This window comes from Trichomycterus rosablanca, chromosome 3 (genome assembly GCF_030014385.1).
Source record: "Trichomycterus rosablanca isolate fTriRos1 chromosome 3, fTriRos1.hap1, whole genome shotgun sequence".
NCBI lineage: Eukaryota > Metazoa > Chordata > Actinopteri > Siluriformes > Trichomycteridae > Trichomycterus > Trichomycterus rosablanca.
In genome coordinates, this window is record NC_085990.1 from 32,430,551 (window position 1) to 32,454,732 (window position 24,182).

General features: G+C 39.4%; 1 protein-coding gene and 1 pseudogene across 1 annotated transcript; one reads left to right on the top strand and one right to left on the bottom strand.

The window, feature by feature from the left end:
- Nucleotides 1–819: 819 nt before the first annotated feature.
- LOC134311010 (U1 spliceosomal RNA) lies at nt 820–970 on the bottom strand (annotated as a pseudogene).
- Nucleotides 971–4,560: 3,590 nt separating this feature from the next.
- Nucleotides 4,561–16,369, top strand: rmdn1 (regulator of microtubule dynamics 1). Its single transcript, XM_062992048.1, has 10 exons — nt 4,561–4,750; nt 6,516–6,621; nt 6,739–6,826; nt 10,269–10,428; nt 10,516–10,605; nt 13,171–13,226; nt 14,398–14,485; nt 15,033–15,063; nt 15,159–15,292; nt 15,827–16,369. The coding sequence occupies exons 1-10, from the start codon at nt 4,637–4,639 to the stop codon at nt 15,869–15,871; spliced, it is 912 nt and encodes a 303-aa protein (XP_062848118.1). The 5' UTR covers nt 4,561–4,636; the 3' UTR covers nt 15,872–16,369.
- Nucleotides 16,370–24,182: the final 7,813 nt, after the last annotated feature.

A 24,182-nucleotide genomic window follows, 5' to 3' on the forward strand; every position in this document is an offset into this window, starting at 1 on the left:
GGTCTGGCAATAAATTAAATACGGCATTCTTTTAATTTATATTATATTTATATTTATTATATTTATAATTTATAATTTATATTTATATTTAATTTATATCCTTCTTTTTTACTGCAGTCAGACAAGCTAAATTACACAGACAAGTATATTTAGTGCCCAGTTACTTTCAGATGACAGTGGATTTTACATCATGTTTAACTGAAAATGTATTGAATGAATGCAAATAAATAAATCTGATTGGAGGCTTAAGCACTTAAAATACAGATTTCAGGCAAATTTGTATTTAAAATATTGGTTTAAATAGTTATTTCACAAGCAACAGTACTCCTAGTTTATCTGTAAGCAAGCAGTCTTAATGGGAAAAAACAGAATTCTCTCAGCACTTGTCAAGAATTTGTCAAGTGCTTTCATCAGTTCCTGCTAAGGTTTTTTTTTTTTACTCAGAGTAAATGTACTATTTTCAAGGAGATTTAAAACATGCCTCATATTTCTGATGCAGCAGTGTTCAGCATACTAATCAACTCAGGCCTTCACTCACTGGATTATTTGTTAAATAGGAAACAGCTAAATAAAGAATAATTCCCTGGCCTTGCAGTCAGGGTCCTTTCTGTGTGGAGTTTGCATGTTCTACTCGTGTCCATGTGGGTTTCTTCCTGGTACATGCAGACATGCAGTTGTTGTCAGTCATGGCCAATTGGAGTTTATTTCTCTCGTCACTGCCGCCACCCCAACCTTTCAAGGAGGGACGAGGTTGTCAAGCATCCCCTCCAACGCTTTATTCTTTTCACCTGCCAGGGGTGGGGTCTCACAGAGACAGAGACTGTATATACATATACAGTACAACAAAATTCTTTCTTTGAAGTAACCCAGCTTGTTTGGACAGGGTCAGCACATCCGGAGTGCAATGGCTAAGCCTCACCCTGGGTAAACCACCTTCTTGATCATGGTGTCTCCCCTGCCAGGTAAGTATCAGCCATGTGGGTGCCTAAACAGACACATGATTGGCTGTGTGTCTGTATCGCGTGGTGAGAGCTATGCACTGCCATCTGTAATCAGCCGCCCCAGTGCAGACACCTCACCCGGGCAGCAGTGGCCACACTTTGACAGCAACAAGGAATTCTGTTTCAGCCATTTTCCCTCCTCTTACCGACACACAGCCAATCATGTGTCTGTGAAGGCACCCACATGGCTGATAGCAGAACTGAGATTCTTTTTGTTGCTTTTGTTGTTTTAATGCCACAAGCTTCAAAATCCATCAGTGCTATCCATCCATGCTATATGACCGCCATTGACCAGATATTATTTGGAAGATGGATCATTCTCACCACAGCAGGTATACTGACATGGTAGTGGTTAGATTGTGAGCCTCCACCCAGGACTAAAGGAAGACAAGCATCAAGGCTCTTCTCTGTTCTAGCACCCAAGTGGTGGAATGAACTTCCTCTGTCTGTCCGAACATCTGAGTCTCTTGCTGTCTTTAAAAAACGATTAAAAACTCACCTTTTTACTAAGCACTTAAGCTGACTTGTACCTATTTACTAACATTTTTCATTTTCCAAAAAAAACCCAAAAAAAAAAACCCAACTTTGGTTCTAACAGGTTTCAGCAGATTTGTGTTCCTTGACTGTTGTTTACTAAAACTTGAGAAATGAAATGTTTACTATGGAAGCACTTCTGTAAGTCGCTCTGGATAAGAGCGTCTGCTAAATGCAGAAAATGAAAATGTAAATGTGTTTCAGATGTAGCAGGATGTTTCTCATTCTAGTCTATTACCAGTGTCAGCTTTTTGATTATTAGTGCACTATTTTATTACCCTACTGCATTGGATACACTTGTACCAGCTCAACACACAATACCATATCAGCAATGCCACTGCAGTTGATCAGAAAATATCTACAGAGTGATAGGATGCATCTGCAGTGTGTATATTCCTATGTGTTTCTTTTAGCTGAATTTGAATTTTTCTTATATTTACCAAAACTCTAAACATATGTAATCTAAAGTTTGTAGTGTTTAGACTACACAATGTTTATATTTCATTTTGTATTTTATATTTTATTACACCTGACCTACCTGTTTCAAAGCCATAGACATTAATGGAGGTTTTCTTTTGCAGCTATAACAGTCTCTACCTTTCTTGCTTAGCTAAAGCTCATGTCTCATTTTCCTATTTTATATCCTTGTTTTATATGTAGTCAAACAAGTAGAATTACACAAGTTTTTCACTGTTCAGTACTTCAGAGAGCACAGACATTTAGCCCATGTGGCTGCAATACGTTCTCATTTGATTTAGACAGCCAGAGCAATCTGTTATAAATCTTTGGAAACTGAAAATAATTTACATGAATGCAAACCATGTTTACCAATATAATACCATATTTAACTTTTTAAACAAAACAAATTTAGCTTTTTGCTGCAAGTGTTGCTGGAATTAGAAAAATATGAACAGAGATAAGAAAATATGAAATCCTACCATGATTGCATAATCTGCAAGTAAGCCTGATGGAAAACAGAATTTCTTCAGTGTAATTTAGTTTAGATATTTGTGAAGGATGGTTGGATTTACAAAACAAGTAAACAGATCAACCACTGTTGATTTTATTTTATTATAATTATTTATTATAATACCACTGCATATATCAATTTCAAATTTACTTCAGTGTCTTTCTACTTTGTACTATTCAGTTTAACTGAGACTTAAGAATAAAATTAATAGGAAACAAAAGTTCATTCATTCATTTATTAATCCTGTTTTACCACCACTTTATCCTGTTCAGGGTCGCAGGTGGGTCTGATTTATTGAGCGAAAGGCAGGAAACATCTTGGACAGGTTGACAGTCCATCACAGGGCAGACACACACACACACACACACACACACACACACATAAGGCAATTTTAGTAGGTCCAACTGGCTTGACTGCATTTCTTTAGACTTGTGGGAGAAAACCAGAGCACCAAGGGGAAAACCATGCAAACTCAGGGAGAACATGCAAAGTCAATTTAGAAAGGACCCTATCCATTGATTACTCCCACTCACTTCATCTTGCGACATGAAGGACATATAGGCCTGCCATAGTGCCAAATGGATTACAAATTCCAGGAGCTGTAGTGCTAATGAACACTAATGCATCAGACCTGATTCCGGGGCTATTTAAGGAAAGCCTGGAGATGGTGTGGTGCTGATTTTTTTTGACTTAAGCAAACTGTTTTACATTATATTGGAAAGTTCTCAATCTATGCTCATTCAAACCAAGAGATGGGTCATTCTCTAATTTGGGGTACATTTCACATCACCAAAAAAGTACAAAAACAATGTTCTCTCTCAATAGAACAATCAGTGGTTCAAGTTAATATATTCCTTTAGTGTAACATATCCACTAGTTGTAAAGCTTAAACATTAATTTTTTATTTTATTTTAAAGGGACAGTAGATGTAGACTACTAGGTAACTTAGTTGACAGGTAACATAGTTGACAATTTTCCTATTTTGACCCATAACTTTAGTGGTAGACCTTGCCTGGCTGACCACATGTCATTTCTTGAACAGAATAATGTCTAATTTGAACATACATTTGAATTAAAAAAAAAAAAAAAAATTGTAACCATAACAATGTATGTAACATAGTTGATGGTCAATTAATATACTCATTGACAATGTTCTATTATAGATAAAATATTTGAAAAAATAAGAGGACATTCACCACAGTTTGTTCAATATACCCTCCACAGAGAAAAATGATATCATGTAATGCTGGTCACATAGTTTTAGGACAAACCTTTTTTGAGTTGCTGAGTGGAGTTCTGTTAGTAACATAGTTGACAGAACTTTTGGGGACATTAATAAATAAAGATATTTAAATTATTTAAAAGAGAAACTCAATTTAAAAAATATTATTTTTCTTTAGTATTTAAACTTTTGAAATAAAATAAAAAAATAGATGTTGTTGCCCTTAATGATTTTATTCATTATTTTGAAACCAAGGCACCCTCAACTTAAAAACGGACACAGCAAAAACTGTTCATTTAGGAACATCATGATAAATTTCAAGCTAAATGAAGCATAGGATGCACATAATGTTTTTGTGATGTTACAACATGTTTTCCATTAATAGGTAAAATATGACATTTTTAAAGAAAATAGTTAGAATAAATATAATTATTATCATTGGACATGGAATATACCCCAAATTATAGAATGACTCAGATAAGTTGAAATGCTGGTAAATGTATGCTCGCTCCAAGTTAATTAAAGAAATATGGAAGCCATCTGGTGGTAATATATTGAATAACAGCTGCTTACATTTTGATTGAGGGTGTAATTGACATTTTAAATTTAGGTTTATGTTAAACTGTGAAGCTACTTTTGTGGCTGATACAGAACCAATAAGCACAAAATAAAAATGAAAACAAGGTACGTCTAGTCGGACTATTCGACTAGACTTTTTATTCTCGCCTTTAACAAAACATAGTGCACTTATTTGAACCTTTATTTTGAAAAATGTTTTAGGCGGTCGGTAGGCTCGGTCTGTCATTGCTGAAGTGTACGAGTTGTTAAGAGTGAAGAGAGGAGACTGGGTTTATCCTTCCTAAAGAGAGGTTGGACACTGTGAACTTGGTGGGACACTTTCAGAGAACCATGTCCACCGTCGCTTCGCTTCGCGTTGTTGTGCGCTTGGCGAGCAGCGGCAGATCGGTTAAGATCGTAAGAAGTCGGCAAGAGTTCGGCATTTTCCGGAGGAGCATAACATTGGTAAGAGTTTTACTAAATTCTGCCCAGGTTCCAACAAATTTGTATTTTATGATTTATTGACATGCATAACCTTTATTCGTTCTATGGCGAGCAAAAGTCAAAATAGTCTGCAGAATATGTATAATGGTAAAATAGTCTGCAGAAGAATTATGATGGTTCAAATCCTAAATCACATGTCAACAATAGTATTAATGATATGATAAGAGCTGTTAAATTACTAAATACTTTAAATGACAGTGCTAAGTATTATAAACTTTTAAAAGCAGCATGAACTACATGATGACTGAGCAGATCTACTCGAAAGTGCACTGTGACACTGACCGTTTTTAACCTTATGTTCCCTTATACAGCTGGTCAGTGCAGACTGTACACTTTGTTAGTATTGGCTATTATTTGTACCTACTGTATATGTATTTGTTATTATTTGCACCTAAAATAGAGTTGCACTTTGTATAGAATTACTGATTGTCTGTTTAGTCATGTATTCTGCTTTCATGTGCCATTTTTTAATAGAAGACAGGTCAGGACTGTAGACAGGCCAGTCTAGCACCTGCGCTCTGACTATGAAGCCATGCTGTTGTAAAACATGCAGAGTGTGGATTGGTATTGCCTTGCTCAAACAAACACAGACATCCCTGAAATAAAACATTTAATACAGTAGCAAACATTGCTCAAAAAGTACCCCTTAGCAGTAATGGTGTCACACATGCCATTAGCACTAACGCACCTCTATACCATAACAGATAGTGACATTTGTGGATTTTATTGATGTATGGTTTCCGTTTTGCATTTGTAAATGCAGCGAGGAGCTGTGTTTACTGACGAATGTTGTCTACAGTATTGTATTCACTACAAAAGCACGGTGCCTTTTAGTGGGGTGCTGTATGAGGGATCAGAATGTCACAAGCATTCAAAATTGGTTCACCTTCTTTTCATTACTTTATGGACTGTAGCTGTTGAAATCCCTAAATTAATTGCAGTTGTGTGAGTTCTTCAAATTTGCTTTCTCAATTTTTTAGTGTTAAACCTTGACCCATCCTTGTTAATAATTGACTAAGCTTAGGTTAAAGCTTCTTGATACCCAGCCGTGATAACATTATCTGCTATTTATCTACCTATGGATATATTTATCCATCTATAAAAACTCCAGCAGTGCTGCTGTGTCTTATCCACTCATACCAGCACAACACACACTAACACACCACCACCATGTCAGTGTCACTGCAGTGCTGAGAATGATCTACCACCCAAATAATACCTACTCTGTAGTGGTCCTGTGGGGGTCCTGACCATTGAAGAACAGGGTAAAAGCAGGCTAAAAAAACAGATGGACTACAGTCAGTAATTGTAGAACTTCAAAGTGCTTCTATATGGTAAGTGGAACTGATAAAATGGACAGTAAGTGTAGAAACAAGGAGGTGGTCGTAATGTTATGCTTGATTGGTGTATACTTGTATTCATATATTGAATTCATATATTGCCCCACCACTGACAAATTTTTATTTTTGGGCCTTAACCCTAGAATTCTAGCATTACAGTAACCATTGTAAGACATTTTGGATTAAAATTGTCTGCTAAATGTCATGAATGTAGAGGAATGTAAAACATAACAGACAACAGACCGTTTACCTTCCATGAGGGATTTTTGTGTTTTATGTGGGTTTTTTTAATGCATTTTCCTACTGTTTCAACCTTTCTGGAATTATGTTTGTAGCTTATGTGTGGTGCCTATGCTGTGTTTAATGTGTTATTTTTACTATTTCAGGTGCAAAAGGGTGCATTGCTTATTACCTTACCATCTCTATCTTTTATGGGATATGAAGCATATAGGAGAGGTTTTTGTGCAACTACAGTTTTTGCACGTGACAAAGGTACTACCATCAAACCATATCTGTTATTATGTGCAGCAGTCTAGTTTATGTAATTACTTGTGGACTTCAAACGGACTATAAACTGGTTATATGTATTGTCATTTTCTCTGTGTTTAGCTGAAGAAGCTATAGAACAAGCTGACTACTTGTACAGCTGTGGAGAGACAGAAAAACTTTACCAACTGTTGCTACAGTATAAAGACAGGTAGGGTCTTTTCTCCAGTGTATTTTCCAGTTTTTTATATAAAATAAGGTTTGCCCTTTGGCCTGTGTATTTCAGGCTACATCATTTTAAGGATATTTATATCTAAGTGCTTCTTTACCAGATTACAATTTTACAGTCTACAGTCATCTGACAATATGCATATCAAAAGTTTACTTGTAAGAGACTTGAATGTTATGTCATTGTTTAGGGATTTCTATGATTGCAGCTGTTCTTTTTAGTGACTGAATGATTAAAACGCATAGTTCTTTGTTTAAAACTATGGAAGGTTATCATTTAATGTCATGTAATGTAGGTTATCACTCTACCTTATTTATCAATCAAAAAGGACCTCCATAGGATTCCCTCTGATCAGTTGATGTTCGAGTGGTAGACCATTCACAGCACTGCAATGACACTATCATAATAATAACATGGTGGTGGTGTTGTGCTGGTATGAATCTATAAGGTGCAGCAGTGTTCTTTGAATTTTAGATATTGTTTAAAGATACTGGCCTATTTATTAGACACAAATACCCAGTTAACACTGGTTGTAGGTGTACAGTTAGAAACTAAAGAAACATAGAAACGAGTTTTGTTTTTATTTTGCACATGAAAATATTTTTTTTAGCAAAAAGACTAAGTAATGTGTGGTTCGAATCTTTGTGTGTGAATCAGTAAGTGTGGGAATAATGAGTGTTACTTGCGGGCAGTGACCTCAGAGTGGGCACAGTTTAATGGGAAGGGATTAAAAAAGTTGACACGAGTTGAAAAGAGTTCTTTCAGAGGCTGTGAAAATTGGCCGGCTATTTTGGATACTCTTTTTTTTGGCATGTTTAACTCATTTGTGGCATTAACTTTGCAGCTTTCCTGACAGTTCTTTTATAATGAAGTGTATTTTTTTCTAAGTTATTCATTCTGACATGCAGTTAATGACTTCCTTGTTCCTTCCTTGTTTAGTTTTCCCTCTGTTTCCCACACATTTAATCTTGCATTTTGAGTTGCATGGTGTCCTGATTCTTAAACTGGGGAATTTACACTTAAGATTAAAATGTATTGCTTCCCCACTGTCCCTGGGCATCCAGGCATCCAACAAAAAAATTCATTTGGATGAAATGTGTCTTAAATTGTTACAAATATTCACATTAGTGACTTTTTGCAAATTTTTTTAGGTATGTTCCTGAAAAACTCCTTATACTTAAACTTTAACAAGAGAACCTGACTGTGTTTGCTGTTTTGTTATTAATACTGATTGCAACAATATAAGTTTGAGTGGGTTTTTTGCTACTGTTTTTGCATGAAACACAGATATCTACTTATATTAGGCAAACCTTTTTTTTCTTTTTTCTTACAATAGATTTGATTTTACAATTGAAAAAAATCATTTACAATTAAATTACAATTTAATGCCTTTTGTGCCTACTATGCTAGTGGCAGTGCTATATAGTTAGGGTGCCTCACCTTTAAATCTTATCAAGACTGAAAGCAAACAGGCCGGACTAAAGTACAAGGTAGAAAACAGAAATTTCAACATTTTTAATTAAACATTAATTATTGCAGTGGTCGTATACATGCTTCGACATCTTAAACTGCTTGATTTTTAAAGTTGAATGTGCATTATTAAAGAATTATATTAGTGTATACTATTTCATAATTATTGTTGTACCAGTAGTACAAGTGCTACATTTACCTGAAAGGAAAAGAAAACAACATGAGGCTTTAAAACTGACAAGAAGTTTAACGTTAACAATCATGCACACAACATACACTATATTGCCAAAAGTATTCACTCACCCATCCACATCATTGAATTCAGGTGTTCCAATCACTTCCATGGCCACAGGTGTATAAAACCAAGCACCTAGGCATGCAGCCTGCTTCTACAAACATTAGTGAAAGAATGGGTCGCTCTCAGGAGCTCAGTGAATTCCAGCGTGGTACCATAATAGGATGCCACCTGTGCAACAAGTCCAGTGGTGAAATTTCCTCACTACTAAATATTCCACAGTCGACTGTCAGTGGTATTATGACATAGTGGAAGCAATTGTGAACAACAGCAGCTCATCCACGAAGTGGTAGGCCACATAAACTGACAGAGTGGGGTCAGCGGATGCTGAGGTGCATAGTGTGCAGAGGCCGCCAACTTTCTGCAGAGTCAATCGCTACAGATCTCCAAACTTCATGTGGCCTTCAGATTAGCTGAAGAACAGTGTGTAGAGAGCTTCATGGAATGGGTTTCCATGGCTGAGCAGCTGCATCCAAGCCTTACATCACCAAGTGCAATGCAAGGCATCAGATGCAGTGGTGTAAAGCACCACTGGACACTAGAGCAGTGGAGACGTGTTCTCTGGAGTGACGAATCACGCTTCTCCGTCTGGCAATCTGATAGACGAGTCTGGGTTTGGTGGTTGCCAGGAGAACGATACTTGTCTGACTGCATTGTGCCAAGTATAAAGTTTGGTGGAGGGGGAATTATGGTGTGGGGTTGTTTGTCAGGAGTTTGGCTCGGCCCCTTAGTTCCAGTGAAAGGAACTCTTAATGCTTCAGCATATCAAGACATTTTGGACCATTTCATGCTCCCAACTTTGTGGGAACAGTTTGGGGATGGCCCCTTCCTGTTCCAACATGACTGTGCACCAGTGCACAAAGCAAGGTCCATAAAGACATGGATGAGTGAGTTTGGTGTGGAAGAACTTGACTGGCCTGCACAACCCGATAGAACACCTTTGGGATGAATTAGAGCGGAGACTGCAAGCCAGGCCTTCTCGTCCAACATCAGTGTCTGACCTCACAAATGCGCTTCTGGAAGAATGGTCAAAAATTCCCATAAAATCACTCCTAAACCTTGTGGAAAGCCTTCCCAGAAGAGTTAAAGCTGTTATAGCTGCAAAGGGTGGGCCGACATATTAAACCCTATGGATTAAGAATGGGATGTCACTCAAGTTCATATGCGTGTGAAGGCAGATGAGCGAATACTTTTGGCAATATAGTGTATGTATGTCCAGGGTGTATTCCTGCACAGCACCCAGTGTTTTAGGGGAAACCAGAACCACCCTGTCATCCTGTTAATAATTAATGGTAAGGATTCTTCACCCTCTTGCCCCTTCAGCAACTCCTTCTGTCCTAATAGTGCCGATTTCAGTGTCAGAAGAATATATAAAAAGTTGTGTGATCCATTGCATTTAAACCGAGGCTTTCACACAAGTTAAAGGAGGAGTGTGCAGACAGAGCTTGCTAAAGTGCATAGGGTAATTGAGAGTAATGTTACTGGATGCAAACAGTTAAAAATGTTCAACATGTAAAGTTATCAGTGCTTTGTGTTGTTTGTTTAGTGTTTTTTGAGTTTTTATTTATAAATGCTAGAGTACTAAAGTGTACTAAATTTGTAACAGATAAATATGTATGGTCAATATTACCCAGCTTCTTATTCATCCTGTATTTTTAGTGATGATGCTGAGTTTCTGTGGAGGCTGGCTCGAGCTTCACGTGACCTCTCCTTATTGCCTAACATTGCTGCTGACCAGAAGAAAAAGCTCACCTATGAGGCCCTTGAGTATGCCAAAAATGCACTAGAGAAAAATGAAACCTGCTTTGCTGCACACAAAGTAATTCAAGCTTTAGTCAATGTTGTTTTTTCATTAGTATATTGCTATGTAAACTATCTAACAATATTAAAACCTTATATTCTGAAGTGGTATGCTGTTTGCCTGAGTGATGTGGGAGAATATGAAGGTGTCAAAGTGAAACTAGGAAATTCCTTCATCATTAGGGACCATTTGGTGGTAAGCACATCATCATATAAAAATAACTGACATACAGTGTATCACAAAAGTGAGTACACCCCTCACATTTCTGCAGATATTTAAGTATATCTTTTCATGGGACAACACTGACAAAATGACACTTTGACACAATGAAAAGTAGTCTGTGTGCAGCTTATATAACAGTATAAATTTATTCTTCCCTCAAAATAACTCAATATACAGCCATTAATGTCTAAACCACCGGCAACAAAAGTGAGTACACCCCTTAGTGAAAGTTCCTGAAGTGTCAATATTTTGTGTGGCCACCATTATTTCCCAGAACTGCCTTAACTCTCCTGGGCATGGAGTTTACCAGAGCTTCACAGGTTGCCACTGGAATGCTTTTCCACTCCTCCATGACGACATCACGGAGCTGGCGGATATTCGAGACTTTGCGCTCCTCTACCTTCCGCTTGAGGATGCCCCAAAGATGTTCTCTTGGGTTTAGGTCTGGAGACATGCTTGGCCAGTCCATCACCTTTACCCTCAGCCTCTTCAATAAAGCAGTGGTCGTCTTAGAGGTGTGTTTGGGGTCATTATCATGCTGGAACACTGCCCTGCGACCCAGTTTCCGGAGGGAGGGGATCATGCTCTGCTTCAGTATTTCACAGTACATTTTGGAGTTCATGTGTCCCTCAATGAAATGTAACTCCCCAACACCTGCTGCACTCATGCAGCCCCAGACCATGGCATTCCCACCACCATGCTTGACTGAAGGCATGACACACTTATCTTTGTACTCCTCACCTGATTGCCGCCACACATGCTTGAGACCATCTGAACCAAACAAATTAATCTTGGTCTCATCAGACCATAGGACATGGTTCCAGTAATCCATGTCCTTTGTTGACATGTCTTCAGCAAACTGTTTGCGGGCTTTCTTGTGTAGAGACTTCAGAAGAGGCTTCCTTCTGGGGTGACAGCCATGCAGACCAATTTGATGTAGTGTGCGGCGTATGGTCTGAGCACTGACAGGCTGACCCCCCACCTTTTCAATCTCTGCAGCAATGCTGACAGCACTCCTGCGCCTAGCTTTCAAAGACAGCAGTTGGATGTGACGCTGAGCACGTGCACTCAGCTTCTTTGGACGACCAACGCGAGGTCTGTTCTGAGTGGACCCTGCTCTTTTAAAACGCTGGATGATCTTGGCCACTGTGCTGCAGCTCAGTTTCAGGGTGTTGGCAATCTTCTTGTAGCCTTGGCCATCTTCATGTAGCGCAACAATTCGTCTTTTAAGATCCTCAGAGAGTTCTTTGCCATGAGGTGCCATGTTGGAACTTTCAGTGACCAGTATGAGAGAGTGTGAGAGCTGTACTACTAAATTGAACACACCTGCTCCCTATGCACACCTGAGACCTAGTAACACTAACGAGTCACATGACATTTTGGAGGGAAAATGACAAGCAGTGCTCAATTTGGACATTTAGGGGTGTAGTCTCTTAGGGGTGTACTCACTTTTGTTGCCGGTGGTTTAGACATTAATGGCTGTATATTGAGTTATTTTGAGGGAAGAATAAATTTACACTGTTATATAAGCTGCACACAGACTACTTTTCATTGTGTCAAAGTGTCATTTTGTCAGTGTTGTCCCATGAAAAGATATACTTAAATATCTGCAGAAATGTGAGGGGTGTACTCACTTTTGTGATACACTGTATACTGTACACTATTGAGCAGAAACATTAGGACCACCTACCTGGTAACCTTTTAAAACAACTCTGACCTGTCTAGACATAAATACTTCAAGACTTCTAAAGAGATTCTGTTGTATCTGGCATGAGGACATTACAAACAGGTATTTTAATTTTTGTATGTTAGGAAGTGGATCGTCCTGCAGTGCATCCTGGTATTATCTTTCCTGCTGGTAAAGCTACTCCCCTTGCAGATTATTTAGACATTTAATGTCAACCTATTTCAGTTGCTCTGTCCAGTTTTAAGGCCTATAGCACATTGTAGGTGGTTTCAAAGGTGGACAGGAGTTAACTTTGACTTCACAGCCCCATTCATAGAAAAATTTTATGTGTTATCACATTTGCCTCATCACCAGTATACAAATTTCTGCAATTTAAGCCGTAGTAGCTCCTCTTTTGTTCCATGCCAAATGACATAGCCTTTCATGTCCTCTAATGTCAATGACTCTTGGCTGCCCAACAACCTGTTGGCTGTTTGTGATTTGTCCCTCAGACCACCAATGGTGGGTACTCACTGAGGCTGCCTCTGACACCTCTTGATGTTTCTAAGATAATTAAACCCAGTCGTCTGACCATACAGTTTAGCCCCTATGAAAGGCACTCAGGTCATTAGGGCTGTTAATATCTGCTGCACTATAAGTACCTACCATTATCTACCATTAAATTTAATATACGTATCTCTGACATTACATGCACAGTTAATATGACATAGGCATTCCATGCACATTTTAGGGTGATCCTAATGTTTTTTGCTCATCAGTGTGTACAGTATGCTATGCTGCATATAAAAGAATATCAATAAAGCCTCTTAACCTTGAAAATCTTAACAGTATGTTGTATGTTGTTTCCACAGAGGGCCATTGAGCTAAATCCAAAAGATGCCACCTCTATTCATATCTTAGGTTACTGGTAAGTAAGTGATTCTGGACAAATAATTTTTAGTAAAAATAAAATTGTTTTAGTGATTACCTTGCCTTATAATAATTAATAATTACCTTATTATTAATCTCTATAACTGCTTTTATACTTTTAATTCTTTACTTTCTGAATCCACTTCATAGCTGAAATTTGAGGAAAGGATAAAACAGACATTACAGCTATTCAGACCCCTTTGCATTTTACACACTTTGTTTTGTATTTGATTTTACATAAATATAATTAGCATTTTCACCCATCACAGTTGTGTAAAAGTAAATTAAAAATTAAAAACTGAATCTCATATTCACAAAATTATTCAATACTTAATCGTAGATCCTCTCTGTCAGATTAAGTGAGCTCTCATATGCCTTTTACTTACTACAGTGGCTTCTGTCTTGCCTCTGCCATAAAAGCCTGGATAATGAAGTGCTGCAGAGATGGTTGTCTGTTCAACAGGTTCTCCCATGTCTGCACAGAACTTTTGGAGCTGTTTTAGAGTGCCCGTTGGGTTCTTCAACCAATTCCCTTCTTGCCCAGATTCCAAATTTGGCCAGACAGCCAAAGAATCTACACATGTCCAAGCAGTCTAGAGATCGACTGGCCCACTTTGGTGCATTATATAACATAATAAATGACACCAGAGACCTTAGAATATAGAACCGCTTACATGTCAACAAGCAAAACTATAAAAATTCCACGTTTACAACTATAACAATTGATGTTCATAGTTAAATAAGAAAGTGATGTAACACTGTTGTAAACATGTCCGTTCCAACTTGTGCAGAGTTCAAATTACACGACTTTCCAAGTTGTCAAGCCACTCGGATCGAGTTGTTGAGTAGTGCTACCACATCTAGCGGCGACCAGTCGGCTAGCAAATTTGTAATGGTTTATTTATACAAAACCTATAAGGTTGATTTTTATTTAGTAAATTTTTTTAATTAAATTCTGGTCGAAATTAATTTGCAAATAATTCCTGGCTGTTATATTTACATGTTTTTCTTCTGTCTTTTTGGAATTGGGTTTGTATTTTATACAACTACTCAACACTGCATTTAAAATACTTTTTTCTCTGAAATCGTGTTCTAATGCATATAGCTGTAACTACATGCACAATTTATGACACTTTTTGTTCACAAAAAAAACTTTTTCTTTTACTCAGGTGTTTTGCCTTTGCTGATTTGCCTTGGTATCAGCGTAAAATTGCAGCGGTTGTCTTTGCATCACCACCTACATCTACATTTGAAGAGGTAACCTGAAATATTGCTACTACCATTGCTACTAACATCTTATGCAATTTTTGCCTTTACAATTCATACAAATTTTCTGCAGCTATTAAGCCTAGCAAACTTTAATTGGTGATTCTTCAGTAGCTTTTTGTTTACTGTGGTACATTTACTTTATATTTCATGTTTAAACTGCCTTATATGGCAGAACGAAAATGGGGGAAGCCCACACACACAAGGACACAAAATAGTTGATCTGCTGTAAAAAGTTTTTTACCCAAAATTGTGACGTCTAACACATGATTAAACTCCATGTGCATACTGTCACGAAAAAAACAAATTGTTTATGTAACAGACGCATGCAAGTGAGCACTATGTTAAAAGGATCTGCTTCACATGTTTAAACATATGTTTTTGAAACCATAAAATGTTGCAATAAAATCTTACTTATTTTGCTGTGGTTGTGACGCCCAGCATTTATTTACATGTGATAAAGATCTGTACAGTTGGCAGAACTGCTAAATATTTTTCTAATTACTGTTTGTAATAACATTGTATCTTGTTTTATTAGGCCTTGGCATACTTCCTGAGAGCTGAAGAAGGTACTGACAATTATTCATCAGAGTGTATCTGAATTACCCTAACAGCATATAACATTCAGAGAAATGATGGCAAATGTTCTTGATTTTATTATTAGTGGACTCAAATTTCTATAGCAAGAACCTGTTGATGCTTGGAAAGACGTATATTAAGCTTAAAGACAAGGAGAAGGCTCTTCTATGGCTGAACAAAGCACGAGACTATCCTGCCATTACGGAAGAAGACAAACAGGTTTGGACACATCTCAACCCTCTCAGTTACGCAGATATGTGTTAATAATATGTCATACTTTTGTGTTTGTGTATATGGCCAAAATTATGTGAACATTAATTATTCTGGTGTTCCAGCCACATACACTGCTAACTGGTGATTCAGAGGTCAGCAGGCCTTTCCTGTTTAGTATGACTATGCCCCTGTGTACAAAGGTACTCATAGACATGGTTTGACGCATTTGATGTGGAAAAACCCCAGTGCCCTGCGCAAAACATTAATCCTTGTGAACACCTTTGGGATGAAGTGGAACTTTGTTTGGGGAAGCATCAGTACCTGAATTCACAAATGTTCTTTTGACTGAATAGGCAGAAAGTTCTGCAGAAGGCCATGAAAGGTCACCAACTCCAAATGAATGCCCATTGATTCAAAATAGGATATCTAACAAGCTTATGGTCTGGTGTTCACATACTTTTGGCCATTTAGTGTGTATAAACTTTTATATACTTTTTTTCTTTTCTTTGATATACTTTCAGTTTAATGTTTTGCCTTTAGGTTCACAAAGAAGCTCTTGAAGTGCTGAAGAAACTCAACGGCTGATTCGTTGTTTAATCAGTGCAATATCATTGGTTATTTTAACTTCTGTAGCCTTAACAGAAAACAATTGTCAATGGCATTAAACTGGGTGTAATACTTGATTGTAAACTAATTGATGACTAATGAATTAAATTTAATTTGTTGAATGATATGTTGGTTTTTATATTTGTGATGACTGTTAAACTACTAAAACTATTACAAAACAATACTGCCTCCCATCCAGTCAAGCTACTACTGTCTGCACTATACCATCACCTAGTGTACTATCTAGGAAAGGGGACAGGGAACACTCACTTACTTTCACCAATGCAGTTGGAGTCTAAGTCATCTGTTCTTGAACACTGGGAATTTTTTTAAGATTTCCCAGATTTAAGCTGCAGTAAACCTGAATTTACTGACATAACTTATTGTTGCTGTTCAAACCTACATTATTTTGGGGTTGCAGGCCAAAAAAAGGGTGTCAGGGAAAAATTATAAAAATAAAATAAACTTGTTTGCATACGTCCCCTTGTGGTGTCTTTATGTTATATCTTGTATAGAGAGAGTAAGATGCATTGTGTTGGCTTGGTGTAAAAATCATGGACAAAATGTGGGTCGCTTGGAAAAAAAGTAAAAAAAAAAACCCTGCTTTAAAAGATTGCTATTCACTAGAAAACCTTGCATATCAAAAATAAACATAACAGGTGCTCATGTCTAATGTGCTTGCCCACGACCGCTGAGATCTAAAGTTCTGTGGATAAAGTGCTGTGGATAGTGGTTGCTGGTTGGTCAAGGTGTCTGCATGAGGGGTGAGAAAATCATGGAGCAGCATAGCTTGTATGTTTGTATGTGGTACAGTTCTCTGTAAGTTAAGAAAAAAAAAAGAAAAAGCTGGTGACTGAAGCACATGCTCAAACGACTCCCTGGTGAATTTGATCTACTTAGATGAAGCTAATTTAAGTAAATTTGCAGCCATTACTCACCTACTTTAAATATGGCCAAGGTTTAGGTTTTCAGCAGATTTCCTACTTTGTATCATTGTGACAGTGGAAAATAAGGCAGAATTAAGTAAATGTGTCAGAAGTTAAATAGTTCTAAGCAAAGAAGGGGACAGTACATGGGACTTCAAAACGCTTGTCCACAACTGTATAATTAGTATCCAAGCCATATTTAGGCAGACCAGTGGTAATTACATCATCAGAAGCTTTGTACACGGAGGGACATCTGCAGTTTCTGCAGAAATAAAGAAATGAGTTGAATAAAGAGTGAGCAACTCTAATCAGCAACACAATAGTGAAAAGAAGGCTATGAAATTTATGGTGACATCAGGTTAGCTTTTTATTTTAAATAAGCATTAAAAGTATTAATAAAGTGTGATTTCACTCATTCCTACTGCTTGTTTACTACCCACACCCTTATAGATGGATGGTAAAAAATGTCCTACTGTTCTTCAGTATTTGGTTGGTCTGCTCTCAAACTGGGCTAGTCAGAAGTGTCCAGTTCATGTCCCATCATTGCCAAGTTGCCACTGTTGGAAGGCCCTTAACCCTCAATTGCTCAAATTGTTTGTAACAGTACAATCCACTTAACTTCAGCAGTAAGACAACCATCAGTACAACAATGTAACTGATTTAACTTATATGAACTGTAGTCAGATTCTGAAGAGGAATGTGACATTAGCAAGGTAAATTCCAGACCTGTCATTGCTCTTATCTGAACATTTGAGCAGCCTGAGGTGCACTGTTGGACACAGATGCCACAGATAAATCAATGCACTGCTTAATATCAGACCTCAGCCTAAAGTGCAGATTAGGGCTATCTGTTTGTTTGTTTTACCTTTGTACTTAAGACACTTTAGATTATCAGTGTTTTGGATTTTATTGTTATTTTATTTTTATGTTTGCCACCTCTTTCCCCTGGTCAGGGTTGCTGTGGATCTGGTTTTCCCAGATTCACTAGGCGCTATGCAGTAATACACCCTGGACAGGTCGCCACACCTTCACGGGACCTTGGATCCCTGGATTCCAGCGGTAGGAGGCTAGAGTAATTTACTGCTGCGCCACCGGAACACCATTATTGTTGTTGTTGCAGCATAAAAACATGATGGCTTTAATTATAAATAAAAGTTTTCCTTGGTTTGTGCTGAATCAGGCTTGGTATTCCTGATGACACTATGTAATATAGCTGGGCAATTTTATAAATATGTCTACCAGTAGAGATTTGGCTATACCGTTTAAGCTGATATACAGTAGTTAGGTTAATAGATACTTGCTATAAACAAATAAAACAGTTGTACAAAACAGCATAGATGAAATAGAAACATAAGATGACTAAATAAACAAAATCAGAATCTCTAAGGCACAACAGATTTCTATATGAAGTTAGTATTTAGTTTGGCACAGTGTGTTTGGGGTTATTATTGGTGTTATTAGGGTAACATTGTTACTCTTCTTCTTTCGGCTTTTCCCTTTTCAGGGGTCGCCACAGTGAGTCATCCTCCTCCATCTCACTCTGTCCACTGCGTCCTCTGTCCTCACCCCAACTACTTCCATGTCCTCTCTAACTGCATCCATATATCTCCTCTTTGGCCTTCCTCTTTGTCTTTTTCCTGGCAGCTGCATTTCTAACATCCTTCTACCAATATACCCGCTGTCCCTCCTCTGGACATGTCCAAACCATCTCAGTCTGGCCTCTCTAACTTTATCTCCTAGTTGTTTAACCTGTGCTGTACCTCTGATTATCTCATTCCTAACCTTATCCATCCTTGTCACTCCCAAGGAGAACCTCAACATCTTCAGTTCTGCCACTTCCAGTTCGTTCTCCTGTCTTTTTGTCAATGCCACTGTCTCCAAACCATACAACATAGCTGGTCTCACCAGCTTGTAAACTTTTCCTTTGACCTTTGCTGTCACCCTTTTGTCACAAATCACTCCTGAAACTTTTCTTCATCCACTCCATCCTGCTTGGACTCTCTTCTTGACCTCTTTACCACACACCCCATTTTCCTGGACAGTCGACCCTAAGTACTTGAAGTCCTTCACCTTTGTGACTTCTGCTCCTTGTAGCCTCACTATTCCACCTGTCTCTCTCCCATTCACACACATGTACTCTGTCTTTCTACGGCTGACTTTCATTCCTCTTCTTTCAAGTGCATATCTCCACCTCTCCAAGTTATCTTCCACCTGTTCCCTGTTCTCACCACAGATCACAATATCATCTGCAAACATCCTAGTCCATGGGGATTCCTGCCTGACCTCATCTGTTAGTCGGTCCATCACCAAAGCAAACAAGAAGGGGCTCAGAGCCGATCCTTGATGTAGTCCCACCTCCACCTTGAAGCTGTCACTTCTACAGCACATCTCACCACTGTCCTGCTGTCCTCATACATGTCCTGTACCAGTCTGACATACTTCTCCACCACTCCAGATTTCCTCATACAACACCACAGCTCCTCCCTTGGCACTCTGTCATACGCTTTTTATAAATCGACAAAGACACAATGAAGTACTTTCTGACCCTCTCTGTACTTCTCCATCAGCATTCTCAAAGCAAAGATGGCATCTGTGGTACTCTTTCTTGGCATGAAACCATACTGCTGCTCACAAATAGTTACCTCTTTTCTAAGTCTAGCTTCCACAACTCTCTCCCAGATCTTCATTATGTGGCTCATCAACTTAATTCCCCTGTAGTTGTTACAACTCTGTACATCACCCTTGTTCTTAAAAATGGGCACCAGCACACTTCTCCTCCATTCCTCTGGCATTTTCTCACTCTCAACAATGCCATTGAATAATTGAGTCAAAAACCTCACTGCCATCTCACCTAGACATTTCCATACTTCCACTGGTATGTTATCAGGTCCAACTGCCTTCCCTTTCTTGATCGTCTTCAAAGCTTTCCAAACTTCATTCTCATTGATCTTTCCTACTTCCTGATCCACCGTTCCTATGATCTCTACTCTTCTTTCCCTTTCATTCTCTTCATTCATTAGCTCCTCAAAGTACTCCTTCCATCTTCCCATCACACTCTCCTCACTTGTTAGAACATTACCATTCTTATCTTTGACAAGTCTAACCTGCTGCACATCCTTTCCAGCCTGATTCCTCTGTCTGGCCAATCTATACAAGTCCTTCTCACCTTCTTTAGTGTCCAACCTCCCATACAACTTTTCATACGCCTTCTGCTTTGCCTTTGCTACCTCTCTTTTTGCCTTACGTTTCATCTCCTTATATTCCTGTCTACTTTCGTCAGTCCTGTCAATGTCCCATTTCTTCTTGGCTAACCTCTTCCTCTGAATCGCTTCCTGCACTTCACTATTCCACCACCAGGTTTCCTTATCATCTTTTCTCTGTCCAGATGCCACACCAAGTACCTTCCTACCTGTCTCTCTAATCACCATTGCTGTAATAGCCCAGTCATCTGGAAGCCCTTTCTTACCACCCAGAGCCTTTACCAGCTCCTCTCTGAACTCTTTACCACATTCTTCCTTCCTCAGCTTCCACCATTTGGTCGTCTTCTCTGATTTGACTCTTTTTCTCTTCTTCACAACAACAGTCATTCTACACACCACCATCCGATGCTGTCTGGCCACGCTCTCCCCTGCCATGACCTTACAGTCCCCAATCTCTGTCAGGTTTCCTCTTCTACACAGAACGTAGTCTACTTGTGAACTCCTTCCTCCACTCTTATGTCACCCTCCTCCCGTTTTTGGAAATAAGTGTTGACTACAGCCATTTCCATCCGCTTGGCAAAATCCACCACCATCTGTCCTTCCTGGTTCCTTTCCTTGACACCAAACCTACCCGTCACTTCCTCATCTCCTCTGTTTCCTTCACCAACATGTCCATTTAGGTCTGCTCCGATCACCACTCTCTCTTCCCTGGGAATACTCTCTATCACTTCATCTAGATCCTTCCAGAACTTCTCTTTTTCCTCTTTCTCAAAACCAACCTGTGGAGCATAACCACTGACAACATTCAACATCAGACCTTCTACCTCTACCTTCAGACACATCACCCTATCTGACACTCTTTTCACCTCTACTACGTTCTTTGCTAACTCCTCTTTCAAGACCACCCCTACTCCATTTCTCTTTCTATCCACACCATTTTAAAACAGTTTAAACCCTGCTTCAATGCTGTGAGCCTTGCTGCCCTTCCACTTGGTCTCTTGAACACTTAAAACATCTACCTTCCTTCTCTGCATCATGTCAGCCAGCCCTCTACCTTTGCCTGTCATTGTCCCCACATTTAGTGTTGCCACCCTCAGTCCTACACTCTTGACTTTCCTCCTCTCTTTCTGTCTCCTGACACGTTTCCCTCCTCGTGGTCTTCGACTAACAGTAGCACAATTTCCACTGGCACCCTGTTTGTCAACAGCACCAGTGGCGGTCGTTGTTAACCCGGGCCTCGACCGATCCGGTATGTTATCTCTTAGATGAACTCACATGTTAGTTTTGGCAAAGTATTTTACGTCGGATGTCCTTCCTGACACAACCCTCACCATTTACCCGGGCTTGGGACCGGCACAAAAGATACACTGGCTTGTGTTCCCTAGTGGCTGGTTTGGTAACATTGTTACTAAATGTGTTTATTAATTTTTCTGTTCTTTTTATCATCCACTTTATCCTTGTCAGGGTCACAACGGGTCCAGTTCCATGCTGGACAGGGCACCAATTTATCAGAGGGTTTTGGTCATACCAGTGACGTGCAGTAAGGTTTGTGGCTATCTTTCAGAGCCAGATAAATATACAGTATACAGTGTATCACAAAAGTGAGTACACCCCTCACATTTCTGCAGATATTTAAGTATATCTTTTCATGGGACAACACTGACAAAATGACACTTTGACACAATGAAAAGTAGTCTGTGTGCAGCTTATATAACAGTGTAAATTTATTCTTCCCTCAAAATAACTCAATATACAGCCATTAATGTCTAAACCACCGGCAACAAAAGTGAGTACACCCCTAAGAGACTACACCCCTAAATGTCCAAATTGAGCACTGCTTGTCATTTTCCCTCCAAAATGTCATGTGATTTGTTAGTGTTACTAGGTCTCAGGTGTGCGTAGGGAGCAGGTGTGTTCAATTTAGTAGTACAGCTCTCACACTCTCTCATACTGGTCACTGAAAGTTCCAACATGGCACCTCATGGCAAAGAACTCTCTGAGGATCTTAAAAGACGAATTGTTGCACTACATGAAGATGGCCAAGGCTACAAGAAGATTGCCAACACCCTGAAACTGAGCTGCAGCACAGTGGCTAAGATCATCCAGCATTTTAAAAGAGCAGGGTCCACTCAGAACAGACCTCGCGTTGGTCGTCCAAAGAAGCTGAGTGCACGTGCTCAGCGTCACATCCAACTGCTGTTTTTGAAAGATAGGCGCAGGAGTGCTGTCAGCATTGCTGCAGAGATTGAAAAGGTGAGGGGTCAGCCTGTCAGTGCTCAGACCATACGCCGCACACTACATCAAATTGGTCTGCATGGCTGTCACCCCAGAAGGAAGCCTCTTCTGAAGTCTCTACACAAGAAAGCCCGCAAACAGTTTGCTGAAGACATGTCAACAAAGGACATGGATTACTGGAACCATGTCCTATGGTCTGATGAGACCAAGATTAATTTGTTTGGTTCAGATGGTCTCAAGCATGTGTGGCGGCAATCAGGTGAGGAGTACAAAGATAAGTGTGTCATGCCTACAGTCAAGCATGGTGGTGGGAATGCCATGGTCTGGGGCTGCATGAGTGCGGCAGGTGTTGGGGAGTTACATTTCATTGAGGGACACATGAACTCCATTATGTACTGTGAAATACTAAGCAGAGCATGATCCCCTCCCTCCGGAAACTGGGTCGCAGGGCAGTGTTCCAGCATGATAATGACCCCAAACACACCTCTAAGACGACCACTGCTTTATTGAAGAGGCTGAGGGTAAAGGTGATGGACTGGCCAAGCATGTCTCCAGACCTAAACCCAATAGAACATCTTTGGGGCATCCTCAAGCGGAAGGTGGAGGAGCGCAAAGTCTCGAATATCCGCCAGCTCCGTGATGTCGTCATGGAGGAGTGGAAAAGCATTCCAGTGGCAACCTGTGAAGCTCTGGTAAACTCCATGCCCAGGAGAGTTAAGGCACTTCTGTGAAATAATGGTGGCCACACAAAATATTGACACTTCAGGAACTTTCACTAAGGGGTGTACTCACTTTTGTTGCCGGTGGTTTAGACATTAATGGCTGTATATTGAGTTATTTTGAGGGAAGAATAAATTTACACTGTTATATAAGCTGCACACAGACTACTTTTCATTGTGTCAAAGTGTCATTTTGTCAGTGTTGTCCCATGAAAAGTTATACTTAAATATCTGCAGAAATGTGAGGGGTGTACTCACTTTTGTGATACACTGTATCTGAATTCCATAAAGTAGCTTTATATGTTTCATATCACATTTCAGCTTTCTTCACACTCACATATAGGTGAAGGTATGGTCTTCTATTATTTATTTCCTCCTATTTTAAGTGAAAGTCCAGTTTTGAGAAATCTCTAAGATTTGATATAGAATCTTACATTTTTACTGAGGTGGAGGTACTGGCTGCCTCACCTTGAGCATTTTCAGTGCAGTTTTATGTCACATCAACAGGGCTAAATACAAAAAAAAGGTCACACACTCTAATATTTCGTTGGACCACCTTTAGCTTTGATTACGGCACGCATTCACTGTGGCATCATTTCCACAAGCTTCAGCAATGTCACAACATTTATTTCTGCCCAGAGTTGCATTAATTTTTCCCCAAGATCTTGTATTGATGATGGGAGATTTGGACCACTGCGCAAAGTCTTCTCCAGCACATCCCAAAGATTCTCAATGGGGTTCAGGTCTGGACTCTGTGGTGGCCAATCCATGTGTGAAAATGATGTCTCATGCTCCCTGAACCACTCTTTCACAATTTGAGCCCGATGAATCCTGGCATTGTCATCTTGGAATATGCCCGTGCCATCAGGAAAAAAAAAAATCCATTGATGGAATAACCTGGTCGTTCAGTAGATTCAGGTAGTCAGCTGACCTCATTCTTTGGGCACATAACGTTGCTGAACCTAGACCTGACCAACTGCAGCAACCCCAGATCATAGCGCTGCCCCCACAGGCTTGTACGGTAGGCACTAGGCATGATGGGTGCATCACTTCAGCCGCCTCTCTTCTTACCCTGATGCACCCATCACTCTGGAACAGGGTAAATCTGGACTCATCAGACCACATGACCTTCTTCCATTGCTCCAGAGTCCAATCTTTATGCTCCCTAGCAAATTGAAGCCGTTTTTGCCGGTTAGCCTCACTGACAAGT